Source organism: Pteropus medius, unplaced genomic scaffold, assembly GCF_902729225.1.
Source record: "Pteropus medius unplaced genomic scaffold, Ma_sr-lr_union100, whole genome shotgun sequence".
In the NCBI taxonomy this organism is placed as follows: Eukaryota; Metazoa; Chordata; class Mammalia; order Chiroptera; family Pteropodidae; genus Pteropus; species Pteropus medius.
In genome coordinates, this window is record NW_024351073.1 from 26340750 (window position 1) to 26363370 (window position 22621).

The 22621-nt window shown below is 64.7% G+C and overlaps 2 protein-coding genes across 6 annotated transcripts in view; one reads left to right on the forward strand and one right to left on the reverse strand.

Annotated features, from left to right (window-relative positions):
- Positions 1-22621, reverse strand: part of AHRR (aryl hydrocarbon receptor repressor) — a 50493-nt gene that overhangs the window by 8474 nt on the left and 19398 nt on the right. For all 5 annotated transcript variants that reach the window (XM_039842870.1, XM_039842873.1, XM_039842869.1 and 2 more), the window contains exons 4-6: positions 17398-17504; positions 1838-1927; positions 40-169 (exon numbers count right to left, since the gene is read on the reverse strand). In XM_039842870.1, the coding sequence (XP_039698804.1) occupies positions 40-169; positions 1838-1927; positions 17398-17504 (327 nt within the window). The remainder of the gene's footprint in view (positions 1-39; positions 170-1837; positions 1928-17397; positions 17505-22621) is intronic.
- LOC120586317 (translation initiation factor IF-2-like) overlaps positions 19488-22621 on the forward strand; it is a 5091-nt gene continuing 1957 nt past the window's right edge. The window contains exon 1 of the mRNA XM_039842875.1: positions 19488-20038. Within this exon, the coding sequence (XP_039698809.1) occupies positions 19523-20038 (516 nt within the window). The 5' untranslated portion in view covers positions 19488-19522. The remainder of the gene's footprint in view (positions 20039-22621) is intronic.

The following is a 22621-nucleotide window of genomic DNA, read 5'->3' on the forward strand; positions in this document are numbered from 1 at the left end:
AGCCGTGCTCATCTGAGGGGCACCCGCTGGGAGGCCCACCTGTGTCTGGGCGCAGGGGCTGCCCACCCACGGCCTGCGGCGGGTCCATGGCCCAGTGCAGCTGCCGGCGGAAGTGCTGGCGGTCGTCCACGTGGATGTAGTCGTAGATGTTCTGGTGCATCACGTCCGTCTGAAACGGTGCGACAGGGTTTCAGCAGGGCCCTGGGGAGCTTTCGCTCCGCAGCCAGGGCCTCCCACCAAAGCCAACGAACGCCTCAGCCACCTGCCGAGAGGTCACCTGTGTGGAGAGAGCCCACGAAAGGCCTGGGGCTGGGCTGGAAGGTCCTCTCTTCCCGGGAGGACGCGCCATGCAGCCCAGAGCCCAGAACCCCCGACCCTGCTCGCCCGCCCGACAGGAGGTGCCCTCGAGGGCAGGCAGGAGGCTCAGGGCCCCTCAGGGTCCTGGTGTCTTCTGGGCCAAGACACCCAGTTTCTGAATTGACTGCAACCGTGCGTGACTCGGAGCCCGTCAGTGTGTCGCCGTGGCCAAGGCCGGCTGGGTGCTCCGGCCCTCACACGCCCAGGCAGCGAGAGCAGGGCTGTGATGGAAACTGGCTGGCTCGGGTCACCCGCACCCCCGCAGTCCACGCAGACTGGAAGGAAGTGGACGTGGAGCAGGAGCGCTGTCCTCGGCCAGTGTCCCCCCCGGTCAGGGGCTCGTGGTGGAAGCGGCGATCAGGCTTCCGCTGCAGCTCCAGGCCTGCCGCCCCTCACCCGACGGTCTCGTCTCACCCGGTGGCTTCCAGCTCACCTGATGGCTCTCACCTCACCCGCAGTCCACGAGCACGTGAGCACCTCCCACAGGGACGTTTTCCTGATAAACTTGTGATTCAAGCACAACATACAGGCTGAAAAGTGCCGCCTCCCACATTTACAGCTCGATGGGTCCCCGCGTGTCCCCGGGGGCTGCCGACGCCCTGGCTCTGCTCGTGGGCGCAGTCCAGCTGTCAGCCCACAGGGTGTGACACCCCCTGGCCGGCGCCCCTGCTGCCAACGGGCGTCTGGGCGCCTTGCACGTGACGCGCACCCGGAGGGGCTGCTGTGACGCGGTGGCAGGCCCGGCCTCAGGAGACAATGCCAAACGGTTTCACGGTTTTCCGAGGTGGTCGTGCGCGCACACGCCCACGGGAGCGCGTGCAAAACGGGTGCCGCTCTGCCGCCCTCTGCTCTTTCTGCCTGTCACGTGGGCCGCGGTGGCGAGGTGTCCGAGTGTGGCCTGCACCGCACGCCGCGAACCCCAGTGAAGCCGTGTCTGCCCGCGTCTGCGGCGCGCACGACCCTCGCTCCGGGTGCTCCCGCAGACGCCTTCTGCGCCCCCTCTGCCTTCCTGCTCCCCTCGTGGTCGGCGCAGTCTGAGTCATCGGTCTTCTCTCGTGGCCCCCTCACCCTGCCGTCACCTTCCAGACGCACCTCCGCCACCTGATGTCACTGTCACGCCATGAGGCGACAGCCAGGCCCTTCCCTCCCGTGCGCACCGGTGCAGCCAGCGCCTTCGCCGGCAAGATGCCCCCACCGGGCGTGCCCCGCGCTGCAAATCGCACGCTTGCCGTGCGCTCCCGTCAGCTCTGGCCTCCGGTTCGCCCGTGGGTTCACCTGTGCGCCCTGCGCCAGGGCCACACTGTCCCAGCTGCCGAGGGTGCAGTGAGTCTCCCGTCGAGACCTAAGTCCCCGCGCCTGCCACGGCTGCTCCCCGCCCGGGTGTCCGGAGCGCCCCACATTCCGTGATGAGGAAAGCCGGATCTGGAGACGTGACAGTGAGCGTCCTTGGACGAGAGCCTGACCGAGACGCCGCGCTTACCTGGTGGAAGCCCAGGTGGTCTGCGATGGTGGCCGAGGCGTAGAAGATGACCCCTTCTGCACTCACGACCAGGGCGAAGCCGTCGAGGGTCTGCAAGGAGGAGAACGGAGCTCAAGGCACCGGCCGCGCTTGGGGCGGGGACGTGGCTCTGCCCGTTCTCAGCCCCGCCTCCCGCTTCGCATTCAGAACCCCGGAAGTGCCCACCGTTAACTTATTTGTGACCATTTTGCAATAGGTCCCAAGTCAGCAGATCACATGCAAACTTGGTCATGGTGTATAAAGCCCAAGACTTGGTCCCTGTTTTTCTAATGATCATAAAATGTATGATCATGAAACCATCCGTGACGGGAGGGGACGCTTCGGGACCCGCGACGGAGCAGGGGCTTCCTTCCCGTTTCCCCTGGTGCTTCCCACACCCCCCGCCTTCTTCTGCACGATGCTTTGGTTCCTCTGAGAGTTTCAATCACGAAAACCTGTTGAACTCCGTCAAGCGCTATTTCTGCACCTACGGAAGTGATCCCACGCACTTTCGCGAGTCTATTAACGTGGCGAATTTCATGGGCAGATTTTCTGATGAAGACTCATTCATGTGTTTGAACTGGTTCATTTCACTTGGGCGTTTTTCATAAATCTATTCTGTATTCCAGGAAAGGCCAGACCACAAGCTTCTCTCATTAGTTTGGTGTCAAGTACACACAATCCTCAGCATGACTCAGGGCTCTCTGCCCTCCTTCCGTTCTGGGTCCACTTATCTAAGATGAGGGCCGTGTGTCCCTCGAGTGTCTGGCTCACCTCACCCCTCAGACCACCCAGTTTGGGCGCATTCTGGGGAGGTGGTAAGGGAAAGCAGGTAGACTGCAGTACTATGTCGTTTATTTAATGGTTGTTAGCAAATCCGGGTTTGAAATTGTTTTCCTACATCAATTATGGCATCTTAAAATATTTTCCAGCAATGTACCCATTTCGTCTTGATTTTAAATGCATCAGCGTATGCTCTCACAATGTTTTCATGCTCATTAAGTCTGTTTTGTCTATAATCGTGTGGACTTCTTGGGTGTGGAGAGAAGGACACATGGCTGTGGTGCTCCCCTCAGCCTCTCTCCCCATCTGAAAAGCCCCCCGCCCCTCCTGCAGTGGCACCCCAAAACCGTCACGTGAAGATGCACTGGGAGCACAGCCCCTAACCGCACGACCCATGAGCGTTCGATCTACCTATCAATCATCTCTCTATCCACCCATCAATCCTCTGCCGTCTGCCGTCTTCCCCACCATCACCGTCCCCACGGTAAGGAAAGGGCCATAACGGTGCAGCCGGCGTGCGGTCAGGCGCCGACGTGGCGTAGCTCATTCGCTTTCACGTCACCTCCACGAGTAACAGGGACAGTTATGACTCCTGCCTGCACAGAAGTTGTAGGTGAGGGAGGCTGAGGCATCCAGACAGCAGAGTTCATAAATATTTCAACTTGCATCTTTGAAACACAGACATTCGGCCACTTTGAAGTAATGTCCACGAAGCCGCTGGCCGGCAGCAGGTCATCGTAATAGTCACGTCTCTTAATTCCTGGCCATCTGGGCACTTTGCTTTCTCTTCTCTTCTTTTTTTAAAACCTTTGGCGATTGGATGTGATCGATGATTTTACCATTGTCATAATGTTCATTTATTTCATTGTTAATGAGATTGAAAAACATTTCAGATGTTCGTTGGCAACTTGTATTTCTTCTTTGGGAAGCGGCCTGTGCCTGTCATGTGCTCATTTCTCTATTAGGGTTTATAAATCTCAACTTCTGAGAGCTTTTAATTGACAGATACTGGAGCTTTCTAGGCAGCCCAGGTTGGTGGCACCCCAGGCTTCTAGAAAACGGTGGAAGGGCACGAGAACGAGTGAGGCGGCCCAGACCCACGCCCGAGCGCGCGGGCCGCTGGTGAACGTCCAAGTACTTGGAAGCAGAAAAAGCAACACCAAGTCCCAGGGACCCCAACACGGCTGTTTCAGGGGGAAGAGTGTAGAAACCCCCCTCAGAAACTGGGGCAAGAAGCTGGTGAAGCCCCCGCGGGCGCAAGGCAGGAAGCGTGAAAATCAACGACGGCTGTCCAAAGCGGTCCCGGGGCACCGATCTTCCACCAGATCAAAACCTGGTTCTCTGAAGAGACAATAACATTGATAACCGCCAGCGAGACTGACTCGCTGGGGAACTTTACATCGTTACAGATCCTACAGACACTGCGAGGACGGGAAGAAAATATTAACACTGATAATCAATAAATTAAACAATTTAAATGAAATGGGCAAAGTCCTTGAAAAACACTAAAAACAGTGATATAAGAAGAACCAGAACATCTAAGTAGCCCAATACCTATTACGCAAAGTGAAGTTGTATCCAAGCCTGCCCACAAAGAGAAGTCCAGGAGCAGAGGAGAACACCTAAAACACCCAGGAATCGACCCAATAAAGTGTGCAGGACACACACGCGGACGCCGAGGGGGCGGAGCAGAGGGCCCTCGGCAGTCAGGGGCAGCCCCGTGCCCGGGTTCACCTGCAGGTGCGAGGTGAGCCCAGTCACCAGAACGGGGTGTCTTTCTGCAGAAACTGAGATGCTGAGCCTAGAGTTTACGTGGGATGCGAAGGGCCCAGACTTGCCATGGCAATCTCGTTACGGAAGGGAACTGCGGGCACGACTGACCTCGAGCCGTAGCAGTCAGGGCCACGTGGTTACGGACAGACGGGCCCTGGCCGCTCTCATTCCCACACTTCCAGCCGCTGAGGTGCAGCCCAGAAGGGCAGCCGCGGCCTGGCGGAGTGTAAACGGGCACGGCCGGAAGGAGCAGCGGGCATCACGACCGGCCTGGAAGAGACCCCAGCGGCCCGTGGGAGACCACCCCGGAGGCGGCAACACCGACCCCAGGACCGGTGAGTAGCGTGGGAAAGACGAGCCGCAGACTTTGGGCCTTGTTTCAGTTTCGAGTGACTCTCCTGACAGAGGCGCACACAGGGCGCTGGCCTCACACCGCGGTTTGGCTTCACGCTGGCTCTTCTGGGCACGAACGCCCGGGTCCCTGGCGCCCCAGCCGCGGCGGCCACTTCGAGTGGGCTGGCCCTGGACGATGACCACGAACCTTCGCCCCACATCCGGACCCCGAAGCACGTGTGCAGGATGGGAACTGACCCCGCAGCGCACGCCCCCTGGACTGTGCCGACCATGTCACCCGACATGTCGACACCGGGCCCACTGCCCTGACGTCCCCGAGTGCAGAGCAGGATGTGCAGAGTCCCTGGCCCCCGTCCTGGGTGCTGTCCCGGAGTGTGTCGACACATCACCGTCCCCCAGACACACTGTCATCTGGGGAAAACCCAAGCAGCACCGTCTGACAAACGGTGAGGGCAGAGGGCACGCCGCCACCCCCGGTGTCCCGTCCGTGGCCAGACGTGACGTGGCCGAGCACGGGTGTGAGGAGCCGCGTCGAGCCCGGTGCCCCTGGCACGTGTCCCCGCCTGGCGTCAGCGCACGCGGCGCTCAGCTCCGCCCGTCCTGTGAGCGCCAGAGACGCTGCCCTCAGATCGGGTGGCTCGGCCCCTTCCGCGCCCGCGGGCCTGCCCAGGCCCTGCCTGTCAGACCTGCGCCCAGGTGGGGACCCGGGTCCCTCAGACCACTGGCCCAGCCAACGCGGTGCTTTCTTTATGGCGGTTTTTTTTAACTAAAAATTGTTTTTTCAAATGTGGTAAAATGTACATAATATAAAGTTTGCCATTTTAGGCACTTTTAAGTGTGTAGATTGTGGCGTTAAGTCATTCACACTGCTGTGCAGCCACCACCACCACCGTCTCCAGAACTTTCTCCTCGTCCCAGTCTGAACCTCCGTCCCCGTTAAACGCTCGCCCCTCCCGTCCCCCAGCCCCTGCGAAGCACCATCTGCTGTCCCTGTGAATCTGACCCTTGGGGGCCTTGTGCGAGTGACGTCACGTGGCGTCCGTCCCTTCGTGCCTGCGCCCTCCAGGCACCCGCGTGGCAGCCTGTGTCCGTCTCCGTCCTCCTCAGGGCTGACGCACGTCCCACCGCATGAGCGGGTCGTGTCACGTCATCCATCGTTCATCAGGGGACACCTGCGTGGCTTCTGCCTCTGGCCGCTCTGAGGTCTGCCGCTGTGACCGTGGCTGCCAGCAGGGCCGGAGCCCGTTTTCGAGAAGGAATCTGTCAGAGGTGAGGCTGGACCACACTTCGCTGTCGCTGCTGGTCCCACCTGGGTAAAGGCAGCCGCGGGGAGACCTAAACCGGCCGCCACCTGCAGAGCTGGGGGCCACCTTAACGAGGCGAGTGGCACCCTGGCATGCGTCCCGCGTCCATGCCTGTCCTGTGCTGGCTTTGCCAGCTTCGCCTCCTGGTCCTGGGGCTCCTGCTGGCCAGGGGTCAGTGGCAATGTGGCCTTGCCCCTGCCGCCCTGTGCTGCCGAGGGGGATGTGGGCTTTGGGCCGCGACGGGGAGAACAGTGTTGGTACCAGCCAGGCAACAACGGGCACAAGCGGAGACAGGAGGAGAGCCCAGTGCCTGGCTCCCAGGGGCGCACGGGGCTGGGTGCTGTCACCACAGCGGCTCATGCCTCAGGAGCCGGCAACGGTGTCCCAGGATGGGGGACCCCGCAGGCTGCCTGTTTGCTGCCCACCCCTCGGCCCCTGCGGCCTCGCCCCTGGGCCGTGGCAGAGGTGGGCTGGGGTGAGGCTGGGGTAAGGCTGGGGTGAGGCTGGGGTCCGTCGTGGGCTCATTAGAAGACGAGGTACCAATTCCGACAGGCTGTCAGAGCGACTACTCGCTGTGACAGCAAATCAGTAAAGAGCGGGAATCTGCTGTGACCGGCGGCCGTGGGCTCCAGGCAGCGTGTGCCCGCCGGGCCGTGACCGCAGGGACCTCGAGTCCACCCCCGGACGAGCCGGGGGTGCAGCCACCTGCAGACTCAGGGCAGCGGGGTGAGGGGGTGGGGGGCGCCCACGGCCTCTCCCAGGGCCCAGGTCGCCAGGCACGGGCGCCATCGTGCTAACAGTTCAAGGACCAAGGAAATATGCAAGGCTCGGGCACGTAAAATGCCTTAAAAAAGACTTTATGAGATTAGTCACAACCAAAACAGCCTTAATTTTAACTCGCAAGGCAGAACTTTTAAAAAGGGAAAAGACCGTGGGGCCGCGAGCCGAGTCATGTGGCTTCGATCCCGTGCGGGCGGAGCCGCCCGGCACCGCGGCACATGTGGGGCGGCTGCAGGCTCGCCCCGCACGCTCGCCTCTCTCCCGCCGCCTGCAACTCTGCGACCGCTCTGTTTTTTTTTAAACATGGCACATGGAAAATGAGATCACTTTTCCAAGTGGAAAAAAGGTTTTGGCCTCGAGCTTAAAGCTGCGCTTTTTTTAAGGGAGAAAAATTCACATCTCTGTTCAATTACCGAACGTCACGAAAGGCGCACCTGCGGCTCAGGGCGTGGGTCGCGGGGCTGGTGCCTCCCCTGCGGCCACCGAGGGGACGTCCGAGAAAGCGGGGCTCCCTTGGGCCGACGCTCCAGATGTCCCGGTGTCTGCCAGCCCCCTGGCAGAAAATGGCCAGCAAGAACTTCAAAGGCAGTTTGTCAAGGTCGCAGCAGAGGGAAAAGGAACAATTCTCAGCCCCTCGCCGCTTCTCCCGGAAAAAGGGGAAGCGGGGCGCACGGCGCTCCCCCGGGAGCCGTTGCCATGGCCGTGGAGTGACAACACGGCCGGCAGACAGCACAGTCACGCAAGGCGGGCAGTGACCCGCGGGTCGGCAGCTGGCTCGGCCTCCTGGAGCCGGATCGCGGGCTGGGCGTCTCCGGCCAGCGTGCGTGCGAGCGAGCGGCCGGCTGTTTCCAGACCCCACCAGCAGTGAACTTGGCCTTGAGGATCCGCCACGAAGCAGCCCAGCCCTTGAGCACCGACCTTGAAAGATGAGTTGGCCAGCCGCGGTGGGGCCACCACGCGCAGGGGCTCAGGCGCCCTCCCCTGCCCGGCCGGGCCCGGCAGCCACAGCGACGCGCCTGCGGCACCGCCCGGATGGAAGGCCAGGCTGGGGAGGGCCACGTCCTGGCCCCAGCCCCCCGGCCTCGCTGCCGGCAGAGCACAGCCAGAGCTGGGCACAGGCAGCCTGCCCGGCCCCGGCCCCGGGTGGAAGACTGCGCCTCGGGGACACCACCTCGGAGACACCGCCCCGGTGCTGCCCTGGCCCTGTGGCGCCTCTGGCCTCGCGGTCCTGTCTGAAAGAGCGGGGACGGCACGGCGACACCTTGGGGCTCCGGCGGCCGCCGTCGTCACCGGGACGCGAGACGGGGCTGGACGGTGACTCCAGAAGCGTTCGGAGTGTGGTTTTCTGAAGGGCAGTGAGCCCGTCTTTAAAGCGGGGACCTGCTTTCCGAGCACACGCATTTCCCGCGAGGCTCGGCGTGAGGAGCTCGGCTGTAGGTGACACACGTGGGCCCCGCCGCAGGGGCCTGGCCGCGCTCTCCGCGGTGCCACGAGGCTCCGCTCGCCCCGACCATCTGCCTTTGTCCAAGCTCCAGATCCTTCCTCAGCATGTGGGCGCTGGAGCTGGGTGGCTCGGGGACAAAGCCCCCTCTGGAGGTCAGCGGTGAGAACGAGGCCGGGCAGGCGCTGCTGGTGCGGCCACCGCCTCCCCCGCTGGAGCCGTCCGCATGAGCCCCGGGTGCTGCCGGTGACCCTGGGCACCAGCTGCACTGGCGTCCCCGTGCGGGACGGGGCTCCGTGACAGAGCACGCCGGGCAGGGTATCCCCAGCACGCCCAAGCGACAGGCAGGCTCTCAGCTTCCCGCGAACCCAGGATGACCGTGAGCCGGCCAGGAGGAGCCGGACACGCAGACTCGTAACCGAAGGCCATGGGACAGCACAGGGCCCACGTCTCCATGCTCGGCGGCTTTCACCGGTGATGGCAAGACGAGCTTTACCCTCGCGACATGCACGACACAGCCTGCGTGCCCCCTCCCCAGGGCCGCCCTCCAGTGGCTGGCCTGGGACCCTCACCCCACACCGAAGTCACCTGCTGGGCCCCTCAGTGACCACCGGCTCGGCAAGGACAGTGTCTATGCCTGGAGAGCCCAGGCAGGGCACGGCCTGAGTGATCGCAGTGGCCAGTGAGCCGGGCTCAGGGTGGACGGACAGTCGGGGATTCACGTGGAGGGTCCTGGGGCCGAGTCTGGCCAGGCCCCAGACATCTGGACCACCCTGAGGGGGCCAGCAGCTCTGTGCTTCTGGCCACACCAGGCGGTAGATGGCGTTTTCTCTGAGCAGGAAAACCAAAGGGGACCGGAAACGGGAGCCGGGGCCACCTGACCGAGGGGCACGTCCGCCAGCCCTGCCCAGGAGCCTGCCCTGGGTCCCGCACTCCTGCCCTTCAAAGTCGGGGACCGAGGGGGCCCAGCAATGGCCTCCCACAGCCTGTGGACGGACGGACAGACGGGGAGAACAACGGAGAAACCCTCGTCTTCGCCGCCGCCCCTCCCGGTTGCCTGCGGCCGGTCCCTGTGCTGGGACGAGGGGCCGGGCTGGCTGGTGGCTGCAGCGAGGAGGGGACACAGCCGGGCTGACCCAGGCACCGATGCCCCTCCTCTGTGCACACCCCAGCCCGGGGGCCCCTCCCACAGTGCCGCTTTCTAAAGGGGACCCCTCACCGAGGAGGCGAACCCCAGCCCACGCCCGCCCTCCCCTCTGACGCTCGGCCCTCACCCCCCCTTGGCCAGCGCATGGCTGATCAGAGGAGCTGGAGGGGGACACGGGCGGGGGGACAGGTCTCCCGGGGCCTGCGGGCGCCCAGCACGTGGGCAGCACAGGGCAGATGCCCCAGAGCCAAGACGAGCTCGGTTTCAACGTCCTGAAGGAGACGAGAAAATCGATCGCGCATGAGACAAGAACAAGAAACAGCACAAATGAATCCGTGGCCCTGACTGGAACGAGCACGGCGCAGACAGGACCTGTCGGGGCGGGGCGGACGGCACCGTGCGGGAAGGCCGGGGAAGCCACGAGGGCCAGCCCCGGACGCGGCAGCTCCTGCAGGGGACGCGGTGGCGCGGAGGGGACATCAGACGTCCAGGCCGAAGACAAGAAAGCTCAGAGCACCAAGCAAAGGAGACAGGTGGAGGGTGGAGAGAGGTGTAGGGTCACCAGAGCCAACGAAAGGGCCCCAAAGCTGCGGGAGGCGGCGAGAAGGGCAGCAACACGGCCCTCCAGACCCTGCCGCAGCCACGGGGCCCTGCGGACCGTGCGACCGCGTTTCTGGAGGCCGAAGGGAAAGAACGTTGACTCTAAAATTCTACATTCAACCCAATCGTTACCCAAAAGCGAAGGCAAAGCAACACCCAGCAGCCCCACGCCTGGGGCCGCAGTGAGAGCTCTGTGGGGGGCCCTCGGAGAGGAACCTCGGGGCGCAGGACTCAGCATGGAGGACGACCAGAAGTCCCGGGCACCTCTCGGGGAGAATCTCTAAAACCGTCAGCGACAGAGACCAGCCCCTGTGCCATCCGAGGCGCGACCCGCAGACGGGGCCGTGTGCCGGTGCGGGGACCGTGCCCCGGGCATGCCCCCGAGTCCCACGGGGACAACGGCGTGCGTGGGCCCGAGAAATCGGCGCGAAGCAGCGTGAAGATGGCCCCACAGGGACGTGCACGCATCGCAGTCAGGACGCTCAGCCTCCCGAACGCAGGGCCAGAGGGAATGCAGCCGGCGGGCAGCGCGGCCGCGGCCTCTGCGGACAGAGGTGGCCCCGCTGGGGGCGACGAGCAGAAGCGCAACCAGGTGGACGCGGCCACGGAGAGGAGACAGTCGGGCAGAGGGTCCCTCGTGACCATCTGCAAGAGGAACAATTCGAAAGTGGACAAAAGCTCAAAATGAAAGGATTAAGAGGTGAACCCAGAGGGAGCAGGGGCAGCGTTATGCCTGACGAAGGCCGTTTGCTGGGACGAGGAGGTCACGGCAAACGCGCTGAGAGGTAAGAAGCGTGGGGCGCCCCGAAGCCAGGGACAGCTCCTTGTGAGCCCCGGCCCCGGCCCCGGCCCCTGCCGCGGCCGCCACACAGCTCCTGGTCCTGTGGTCAGCTCTCCCTTCCCCTCCGCGGCTCCTCAGACACCGGCCTCCTGGGGCCACTGTCCCCGTCACTGTCGTGGGCGGCCCCCCCGTGGCCTGGACCCGAAACTCCAGAGCAAATAAGTCTCCCCCCTGCAGGTGTCCCCTGCACCGGCTTCTCCCGCAGGCCCCCTCCTTCCCTCCCGCGGCCTCGGGCTCCAGGCCCCACACCTGCCACCTCGTCAGCCTGGTCCCATCTGGTGGAGAGACCCCCTCCGCTGAGAAGCCACGAGGCAAAGGGGGGCTGCAGAGGGCGGAGCGTGGGGAACACCTTCCCGGGGCCTGCGGGGTGACCTGGGGCCCCAGCCTGGGGGGGACAGGCTGGGGTGCCGGGCGTGGGCTGTGACGTGACAAACGCCCCGGCCCTTTGTCCACGGTGCCGCCCCGCTGGGACCTCCGGGCGGGACCTCGGGCCTCTGTCCTGGGAAGCGGCTGCCGCCTCCTCGGCTGTTTCCTGCCGGCCGCTCTGTTTGCGGGGCTGGCGCTGTTTCCTCCGCCTCTGGGAATGACCCTCAGCCGGTGTCCCCGGCCGTCCCGCGGAACTCGGGCCTGTGCTCCCGCTTGACCCTGCCACAGGGGCCCAGCATGGGTGGCCTTGTTGCGGCCGTCCCCGGGAGCCCGCCGGCGCCCCGCGCCCCGCTTCTGCCTGTCTCCCACCTCTGTCCTGCGGGGCCAGCGCCCCTCCGGCCACGGCCACGGCCACGGCCACGAGGCCGAGCCTCCCCTGCGGGGCCGGCACCCACTGCTTCCCAGTCTCGCCTCCCAGGGCGGCCGAGCCGGAGCACGCGGGGCCGGGGCGCAGCCGGTCCCTTCAGTTCTGCGGGACGGAGTCCAGGTGCGGCCTGGGCCCCGCGGCTCGGCCAGCCCCGCCTCTGTCCTCTTGCCCCGGCCGAGGCCTGAGGTGGACCACGCAGCCCCCACGCAGTCCCCGCGCCCGCCCCGCCCTCCCCGACGTGACGCCGGCCGCTGGCCGAGCAGCTCGGGCCTCAGTTTCCCCCTCTGCACAGAGCCCACAGCAGTGGGGGGCGTGCGCCCGGGGCCGAGTCTTGGCCACACACGGCTCCGGAGGCGGCGCCGGCAACCCGAACCCCGACCTGCAAGCCGCACCCACATGGCACACGCCGAGCCGGGCTGACGGGAAACAGGCCCGTGCAGGGGCGATCGATGCAGACGGGGTCGCTCTGGATTGACAGGGGGCCCGGATCCAACACGAGGGGGGACGGTGGATCCCACAGGCCCTCTGAGAGGGAGACATGGAGACAGGGAAGAGGGCCGCCAGACCTGGGGCTCCGGCTTCTCCCTGGGAGCCCCCAGGAGCCGCCCACGCCTGCCCTAGGCCCGGTGACTCCCGGATCCGCTGCCTCCGGCATGGGAGCAGCAGCCAGCTGTCCTCTAAGCCGCCGGGGCAGCCCTTTGTTGAGGCGGCCGCAGGACACTGATGCAGCAGTGGCTGAGCCGTCCGTGGCGTGGGTGACATGCACAGGACAGAACTTCCACGGCCACCACCACCATCTCCACGCACGAGCTGTTACTGCCGTGGCTGCTGTTGAAGTGGCCGTTGAGGGAAGCAGAGGCCGGCACCCCCGACCGCAGGCTCTCGCTCTGTTCGGCGGCCACCGGCAAGCAGCAGGGGAAGGCAGGGGTGGGCGGCCGCCCCGTGGCTGCAGGGTGACAGCGTGAGCATACGTGGGCCTGGGGAGGAGACCTGTGCCTCTGTAGGGGGAGCGGGTGGCCTGCTGTGCAGAGGGGGTCCTCGTTATTCTCTCCCCACTTTGCCCCAGTGGGAGCTCACTGCGCAGAAGCACACGGTGGTAACGGTCGTGACACCTCCAAGAAAAGCACCCTCTCTGTAGTGAGAGGACCAGGAAAGGGTCCCCGGGAAGCAGTGACTGTGGGGGATCCCCCAGAGGAGACAGAGGAACAGGGATCCAGACTTCTGCGCGTGAACTGACACGGGTCCCAGCTCGCTCCACGTGTGTGGACGTGTGCGTGTTGGGGAGGACAAGTCCAGAGAAGCAGAGCATCCGCTGGACTGTGACACGAACCACAGCCCCAGGCCCTGAGTGGCACGTGTGACGGGCAGGGCCACGGTGCCACCTGAACCCACATTGGGGGCGGAACCTACCCGGGCTGCTGCTGTCAAAATAAAATGAGAAACAACCGATGGGACTCGGAGCCTCAGCACATGTGAAAATGCCTGAGACGCCGTGTGAATCAGTTTCTCGTTCAGCTATAACGAATCACTACAAACTTAGCAGCCGAAAACGACACAAACATACTTTCTTACAGGTCTGTAGGTCAGAAATCCAAAACGAGTTTCATGGGCTAAAACCGAGGTGCTCCTCCCAGAGCGCCCGCCTCCGAACGCCGTGACACTGGGGGTTAGACCTCCACCTATGAACTTGGGTGGGGACACAAACATTCGGCCCATCGCCATGAACGATGAAATCAATAGCTGTGTCTTTGAATGAAAGATTCAGTAAAATTGGCAAACGTCTAGTCCAACTGACCAAGAAAAAATTACCCATGGAATTAAAAGAGGAGACATCACTACAGAACCTACAGGCATTACAAGGACCATATGGGAAAACCAGGAACGACTCTGTGTCCACAAATTCAATAAAGTGGATGAAATGGACCAATTCCTCGAAAGACCCAAACTCCTAAAATTCACACTAGACTAGATAACCTGAATAGTCCTGTATCTATTAAAGAAAGTGAATTTATAGCTTAAAATCTTCTAACAAAGAAAACTCCCAGACCAGTTGTTTTCACTGGTGAATTCTACCAAACATATTTCGGGAGAAAATTATACCAATTCCGTCCAGACTCTCCCAGAAAGCAGAAGAGAAGGGAACACTCTCAACTGATATTATGAGCCTCCCCTGCTCTGCACGGTCCTGGAAATCCGAGAAGTGCAATAAGGCAAGAAAAATAAAGCATGTTGATTGAAGAAGCAGATAGAAAACTCTCTCCATTCTCAGACAACGTGATCAGCTATGTAAAAGTTCCCACGGGACCTGCCCAAAGAGCTCCGAGAACTAATGAATTCAGCAAGATCACAGATACGAAGTAAACCCAGAAAAAGAAGCTGCATTTCTATAAACGAGCGATTAAATAATAGTTCCACCTGTGACAGCAACAGAGACGCCGGCGGCTCCGGCACAGATGTGGCCGCACGCGCAGGCCTCCCCAGACGCGCAGTAAGGCCCAGGCGCTCTGAGCCCGCTGGGGGCTCACGGCAGCTCCGGCCGCCCGCAGTGTGTGCTCTGCGGCCGCCTCATCGCCTCCTGGGTCCCGTCTGGACGGCCGGTGCCCCGTCCAGCGCGGGCCTCTGCGGCCCTGTCCCCAGCGCCTGCGCCGCTCACTGGGCGGCAGGCGGGTGTCCGTGCTGCTGCCTGCGATGCCGCTGGGCCCAAGAGCCACCAAAGTCGGACAAAGACACGGTCCAGCCCCAGTGCCGACCCCAAAGGGGCCCCGGACGGGCCCCTGACAGCTGCCTGCCTCGGTTTCTCCGCCTTAGACCAGGCGTGAGGCCACAGGCACTCTGGTCTGCGCCTTCGAGGGTTCATGATGCCACCCGCCTCTCCCCGGCCCCGTTCATCTCTGGGCGGCTGGGGGTCCTGTGCTGTTGCGACTCTTCCAAACATGGTGCAGTGGCTCTGACTCCCAGGTTTGAGAACCAGCGGCTGGGGGCGGGCCCTCACTGCGTAACCTCCTTGACTTCAGAGGAACTTTCCAGAAACTTCCTGTGGCCACGGAGAGGCGGGAGAACGCTGGGCCTCGGGGCTGGGGGGTACCGTTCTGGCCTGGCTGGGAGCCGGGGGCAGGGTGGGCACCAGCACAGCCAGACTGACCCCCCTGCCTAGGGACCTGGTCCTCGTAAAGTCCCACGCGGAGGGAAGCTCCCAAAGCTCCTGCACGGGCAGCAGGATGAGATGACGGGGCTGGCCGCCGCTACCCCTCCTCCCCCGGCCCCGAGGGGGCTCGGGGGGACCTGAGGCCGGTCGTTAGTCCCTGGGCTGCCGCCTCCGCCCGGACCATCGAGCTGCTGTCCACGCCAGGCCTGGCCAGCACGGCATGCCCGGTGGGGTGGCCACGTGGGCACACGCGCTCAGCAGCCCCTGAGCTGGGAGCATGAGCTTCTGTAGTTACAGCTCAGAACAAAAGTTTTAAAAAGATTTTGTGATTAGGATTTCATTGTCTCAACTACGAACATTAATAATAAAAGAGCAGTGCCCGTCACCTTTGCCAGGAACGAAATCAAAGCTCTACACTTTCCGGCTCCAATTTTACCGGCGCTGACAAAAAAATTTAAAGGGAAATCGAACACTTTGCCTCCTGAAAACCTGATAACTGGTAGCGAAGTGTGAAAGCGTTTCCTCCACGGCAAGGCCGCCGCTTCCGAAAGCGCTCTGCCGGCAGGCCCACGCGGGGCTCCACGCGGGGCCGAAACGAACCCTGCTGTCGGCCGGGGTCCCCCAAACACTACCGCACCGGGGGGCTTGTGGGAATTGCCCAGGAACCCAGCAAAATGCAAGAATGCACTTCCTCACACGTTTCTATCTTGTGAAAAAGGAAGAGATTTATAAGCTCACTGATCCCCATGACAGCACATCCAGCCCCCCAGCATGGCAGAGGCCCCCGTGAGGACCATGAGGGCTGGGCAGGGTCATGGGGGTCGTGGGGAGTTTGGGGGAGTGGCGAGAGGTCAAGGGGCTCCCGTGGAGCCATGGGGGAACACGGGGGTCACGGAGGTCATGGCGCCAGGCAGGGTCACGGGGGTCCGTGGAGGCAGGTGGACACAGTCACCAGAGCCCATGCTGCAGACCTCTCCCCTGTCCCACGCCCCTCAAGTCACCCTGGATGTGGCCTGTCTGTCTGTCCGTCTGTCACCCTTACTGGGTCCCACTGTGCTCTGCCACCCACCAGGCACTCAGAAGTGGGGACGCTCACAGCGGGCAGATGGTTGGGCGCAGCGCACACAGGACGAGGCGCGGTGCAGGGGGCACAGCGGGGGAGGGGTCTGAGAAGATGAGGCGGAGCAGGCGCCTGGCAGAGGGGACGAGGCAGAGGAACTGGCCAACTGGCCAGCAGGGGGGCCTGGCCACAGCTCCTGGCCACCAACTGCTCCCTCCTCTCTCCCTCGTAAGCATTTCACGGTTCCCCAAAAAGCTGGAGGTGAATAGGGGGTGTCTGCCAGCCTCTGAGGGGCCTGGCTGAGTGGACAGAAGAGGTGCAGGCGGCCGCCTGCCTCTCCCAGGGGGCTGCCAGGACGCCGGCGGCTGGCGTCGGGCCTGAGCATGGGAGTCACGCCCTGGTCCAGGCGGGTGAAATGTCTGGGTGTCTAAGAGCTTGGGAGACGGACTGGGGAGCTGCCAAGAGGACCCAGAAAGGCATCGGGAGGGGGCAGGGCCGAGGGGCTGGCCCACCTGCTGGCCCACCTGGGACACCGGCCGCAGCAGGTCCGCAGGGGCCGTGGCACTGCTCTGGCCAGTGAGGCCCACAGGGAGAATTCGGATCCTGAGGCCACCCCAGGCTGGCCGAGGTCAGCCACATGTCTGCTGAGCCCAGGGGACAGCCCGGCCTCTGGGGAGGAGGCAGAGACAGTGAGTGGCGGGGGCTCCTCCAGGGGCGCTGGCTGCCGTGGGCGCAGGCTGAGTGGCCTCAGGACCGGTGTGGCCTGAGTGACACTGGGACTGTGCCCTTCTGCCCTTGACTCTTCAGCCTGAGGGATGGACGGGACGTGGGGGTCGAGGCGGCTTTGCCAGGGGCAGATCAGGGCGTACGGGGGCTCCTGGGGAGGTGAGAGCCTGAGCTGCTCCAGGCGCAGGCATCCGGGGGGCCCTGGGGGGCACGTGGGGCCCAGCGTCTCCCAGGGCTCGGCTGCTGGTTACAGGGCCATCCACACGGGCTTCTCCATGTCCCCTGCACCCTCTCATGGAGGGACGTCTGCACCCTCCCAGTCCCCCAAGAAGGGGCAAGCCGGGCTCTGGTGAGGCAGTGACACCCCGCGCTGGGCAGTAGTGACTCGCCCCAACCCGCATCCCCATAAGAAACCGGCCACGTGACAGGGCCAGGAAGCACCCCAGAATCACGAGGAGGGGGTGCGTCTCGAGGTAAGGCCGCCCGGCCTGCGACATCTGGCACGTAATGCTGATGGCCAGGCCAGCGGGCAGGCCCTCGCATGCTGAGGAGACACACCTGCCTGGTGTGGCCTCTGGTCTCCCGGTGACAAGGAGGCCCAGACGCTGCAGGACGGAAGCGGTTTCAGGCCTGACGATTCCCGGTCTGGGTGCCTCGACCGGAGCCCCTGCGCCCCAATCGCCAGCTGCTCACAGGCAGTCGGGGGCCTGGCCCCGTCCCCCGACACTGCGCTCATTGAAATGGTCCGGATGCGACCATGACCCTGTGGGGGACCCGAGGGTGACAGGGACTCACCTCCAGCAGCAGCCGTCCCTCCAGCACAGCCGAAGGTCCGCGAGGGCCACTGCCCCCTGGCGAGGGCGCTCTGGTGACCGGCAGCCCTGGGCGCTGCTCCTGCAGGGCTGTCACAGAGAAAGGGGCAGTTAGCGCCCCCTGGTCCAGGCCTGGTGCCCAGCTTGTGCTCTGCGTCCTTCACGGTCACCCCTGCAGGTAAAGCCTGTCCTCGTGACCTGCGGCTGCCCTTGGCTGAGGGGGCAGCAGGAGCCCCACAGTCAGCCAGGCGGCCGGTGGGAGCAGCTCGCTAACATCTGGGAGAGGACATCACAGCTGGGCCCAGCCCTGAGGACCACCTTGCCCCCCCGCTCTGCTCCTCAGAAAGGGCTCGCTGCCCCCTCCCACAACCCCCTCAGTACCCAGCTGCCTTCAGGGACCCTGGTGTCCACCAGCAACCCCACCTACACTGAGCAGCCCAGCCCCAGGAAGGGGCATCAGCATCCCTCCCCTGATGCTCAGGGCCCTTAAGCCTCCCCACCCGACCCACTGCCACCCGCTGCCCCTCTCCACTTTGGGGTGAAGAGCTCGGCCGCTCGGCCGTGCAGATCAGAGACTCAGCCTCGTCCATGTCCCAGCTCCCTGGGGCCGGCGGGGACCTCCAAGTCCACGCTCAGCGGCACCCAGGGGACGGAGGCCCCAGGAGCAGGGGGAGCTCCCGGCCTTGCCTCCCGGCGGGCGGGCGGCTGAGAGGCCCTCGCAGCCTCCCCTGTCCTGGGATTTGCAAACTGAAGCAACAGGCGGTGTCAGTGTGGCTGAGGACCGGGCTGCCGGCTGCTGAGCAGCGGCCGTGGAGCAGGCGCTCTGGTCTGGGAGAACCAGCAGCCGTGCTTGGGGACGCGCTGGCGTGCAACGCGGGTGTCACAGGCTCTGCCTGCAGCCCCCCGGGCCACACAGACGCAGGACCTGGGCACCGTCAGGTAGAGGTGGCAGCATCGCCCCCAGGCCCCAGCACGGCAGGCGGGCGGGGGGAGAGTCCAGCGTGAGACCCGGCCTGACCCCTCCTGGTGCGGTGGGTGGACAGGCACCAGGCCGCGCCCGCCCCTCTTCCAGGCCCTCCAGACGGAGGCTTCCACCAGCTTCTCCATCCCTCCCCCACTCAGAAGCCCTGGTGCCACCCCCGAGGGCTAATCCTCACGGACCCCAGTCCCAGGTCACTGCGCTGAATGACACAGGCCAGGGCTGGAAGTGTGAACCACCACCAGACCAGACCATAGCACCTGGGGTTCCCCTCCCTGCCCCTTCCTGAAACCTCACAGCAACCCAGCCCCCACCGAAGGGGACCTGGCAGCTGAGCTCTGAGACCTTAGAGGTGACGTTTTTAACCCCTTCTGCGCCTCACGGGTTATTGACCTGGGAGCACGAGGAACCCACAGCACCCCTCCCCGAGGAAGCTGCCCCCACACGCAGAGGCCAGGGTGAGCGCCAGGGCTCCCAGGTGCTGGGAGCACGGAGTCGAGGGGCCCCCCACTCCCCCGCCCCTCCTGCAAGGCCAGGCCCAGCCTCCCGGCCAGCAAGTGTCCTGCTACATCAGGGTTTGGGGCTGGATCCAGCGGGTGGGGGCTCAGCCTGCAGCTCCTGGGAGGATGTGGGTCTCAGTCAAGGCCAGGAGTGGTGCTGGGGGGCAGGGACAGCCCCGCCCCCCGGAGCACCCGAGCCTCCCGCCAGACCTAGACCACCAAAGCCTCAACAGGGCAGGCTCCCTGCAGGGGTCGCCCACGCATACCCCAGCTCAGCAGCTCCCTGCCTCCCGCCCCCCGCCCGCCGGAAGAGGGAGCCAGCGGAGGTGTGGGCTGGACCATCCCTGCCCTCTTCTCCCTTCCCCCCTGCAGACCCCGGGTGGTGTGCACAGTTCACTGAGGACGAGGACGCTGGCACAGCTGCCTGGGGCAGGGGCACAGCTGGGGTGAAGGGGGGCGCCTCCCCGCCTGAACGGTATTCTCCTCCCCACACCTCCATCCGTGACAGGGCCCCAGCACGTGGGTCCCTCTTGGGCTCCCCCCCCCCGCCAGCAGGCACCCCCCCCCACTCTCCTCCTCCGCAGCCACATTCCGGCCACGCCCGGCGGCCTCCTCGGTCCTGTCACGCGATGGGGCCTCCGCGCCGCAGTGACAGCAGGCTGGACCCCGGCCATGGCCTCGCGTGCGAACAGAGCCCCCGCCCCCACCCCCGGCCAGGCCAGACGAGAAACCGAGTGTGTCTGAAGCAGGCAGGGAGCTTTCCCGAAACCCGCAGCCCGAAGCCCTCGTGTCCCAGGCCCCCCCAGTTCAGGGCGCCAGCTCCCATGGGGGTTCCAGGTTGGCGGATGAGGGTGATGACACTGTGGCTCGGTCCCGGGCACAGCCCCCCCCCAGGCCCCCCAGGCCCTTCCCAGCAGCCCCCAGCCTCGGCACCGCCGGGTCACCCGGGCTCTGTGCCCACCTCAGGGCTCCCTCAGCGCCGCTCTTCATCCTGGGCTCAGGGTGTCCCCCAAGGATCTGACTTGGGGTGGGCTATGGGCAGGGGCAGCGAGGCTGGACGGAGGACTCTGTGGACCACCCTGGCCCTGCCAGGGAACCCGCCCCCCTGTGCCAGTCCCCCGCCGAGGCCGTGCCAGGTCGACCTGGTAAGGGATCAGGGAGGAAAGCTGGCAGGGGACAGAAGCCGGGCATCCTTCGGGGAGATGGTGAAGATGTGGGCAGAGTCACTGTGCCCCCTCAAAGGCCCGGCCTGGCAAGGAGGTGGCATTCGGGGGCCGAGAGGTGCCCCAAGCCTGGGTGCAAGGAGCTCCCTGAGCACCCTCCGGCCCTGCTGGTCCCCGGAAGGGAGGCCAAGCCCCGGGAGACGGGCTCCTATCAGGCCCCGCCCTGAGGCCTCCCAGACTGGCCTCCGAGGGGCGGTGAGGGGCAGGGGCCTCCGAGACCCCCGTCCCACGGCATTGGGCGGTCGTCTGTCAGAGCTCAGGGTCACGCTGCAGAGCTGCGGGAAACGGAGGGGACCAGGCTCATGTGGCCCCGAGTCCCTCCAGCTCCCTCCCCCACTCTGGGTCCCTAGCCACGTGGGGCTCCCACTGCCACGTCCTCACGGTCCACCAACTGGCCGCAGAACTAACTGGAACCAGCCCCTCTCACTCACTGATTTCTTGCATCCGTAAAAAGGCGACTTTGAGCAGAGAATGTGAAGCAACACCACGGAGACAGCGACCGTCCCTGTGGCAGCGGCGCACACACGGAGTGTGCGCCCCCCAGGGCGGGGGGCCCCCCTGAGGTTCAGGGCTGAGCGCACTCCTGCTCGCCAGGAGACCTCCGCTTCCTTGGCACGGAGGAGCCTCAGGGCGAGGCGCCACCCTGCGTGAGCCCCGCGCCCCAGCGCCCCGTCCCCCACCGGGGGCCGCTCGGGGCCGTGTGCCTGAGATTGGCCAGTGAGAGGTGCCAAGTGCTCCTGCCGGAGGGGACCCAGAAGACTCCCCCACCTCTGCCCCTGGCGGTGCCGTGACACCCAGAAGGTGACAGTCATGTTGCCTCCAGCTCCGAGGAAGCCAACTCTTTGGGTAAACAAGACCAGTGGGTCGAGGACAAGTGAGCCCAGGGCAGGGGGTCCAGGACGTGGGATGCATTGTATGTGGGACTCATGGGGCTGTCAGGGGTTGGGGTGCAGGACTCGTGTCCCCAGGGTGATAGGGAAGGAGCCAGGGGTCCCCCAGGGGGCTGAAACCCGACTCTGGCCAGCTGCGGCTCCTGGAGTGGATGGTCCGCGCCTGCAGACCAGGCCTTGCTTTGAATGGAACACGTGCTAGTAAACCCTGGCACGATTTCTGGCTCTGCCCTGTGCCCCAACCTCCACGTTTGGGGTGGCACCCGTGGCAGGTGTCATCTGGGTGTTTCTCCTGCAGCCCTGGTCCAGCCGTTCTCGTCCCCTGCCCCAGACCACCTCTGCCTCGCCACATGTCCCTGTCCAGATGTCTGGTATGACCACAGCTCTGCTCTGCTCCCCCTGGCCGTGCCTAGAGGTCAGGGGTCGGGGGGACGCAGCGAGCTTGGAGGCCTGGCAGAGGGTGAAGTGCAGGGCTGCTCCCCAGCCCAGGTGCGTCTGCAAAACCCACCTGCGACCGTGACATCGCACTGCGGGGCGGCCAGCTCCGTCCTCAAACACTCCCCTCCCCCTCCCTTCACTCTCCCAGAACTAAAAGGTGACCTCGTTTTGCCTCTGAAAGGTGAGCGGGAAGCGCACGTGTGTCCGTGTTTCTCGATGGCCACAAACTGCATTGGCAGGGAAGCTTGTGGCCTGTTATCTCCGGCACGGGGAGTGTTCGCTGCACCTGGAATGTGGACTCTAAGCAGCTGGCAGGGTTACGGTGCTTAGTGCCCAGCCACCTGCCACTCTGCACGGAGAGGTGGGGTTCCCAGAATTCTTGGGAGCACCCTGGCGGGTAACAGGACACGTGCAGAGACAGCCTTGAACTCAACCCGCATGAAGGAAGATGGGGTGTCCGGCGGGTGTGGAGGAGCGGGGTGGCTTCGGGGCGTGCTGTGTGTGCATCTGCAGGGAAGTGAGGACACACACGCCTCGGCCTCACCGAGCGGCCAGGCCGGCAGGTGTGCGCAGTGGGGGGGCGGGGCGCAGTGATGCAGTCCCGGAGAGCCCCAGCCCTCCCAGGAACACGGGCACTAGGCGACCGGGAGCTGGGGCGGTGCAGGCTGCCTCCAGGGGTCTGCGGGGAGCGGGGTGTTGCAGGCACCTCCTCCTGCACCCACAGAGTGAGCACGTGCCGCCCGTCCCAGGGAGGCGGCCTGGCTCCGCCCCAAAGGCACAGGGGCTCTGCCCTCCAGCTCCCTCTGCCCAGCTGTGGGGTCAACACTCCCCGCCTTGACTGAGGGGCGTCGTCCACAGACCTGTGCCTGCGGCCTGCACAGCCCACCCCAGATGGGCGGCTCAGGGGCGTTCCTGGGGGACAGCGGTGGCTCCCCTCATCCACGCCCACTTCGCCTGGGTATCCTGGCCAGCAGGAGGTGACAAGGGGCAGGGTGGAGTGCAGCGCAGGGGGCCGCCTGAGGCTTCCCCTCCCTGGCTCTGTCTGCCAGCCCCACTGTCCCCAGGCAGCCTGTCTGTGACTGTGGAGCACACCCAGCTCGCCCGGCACACACACGCACACAGCACGCCCGGCACGCAGCACGCCCGGCACACACACATAGCACGCCTGGAACACAGC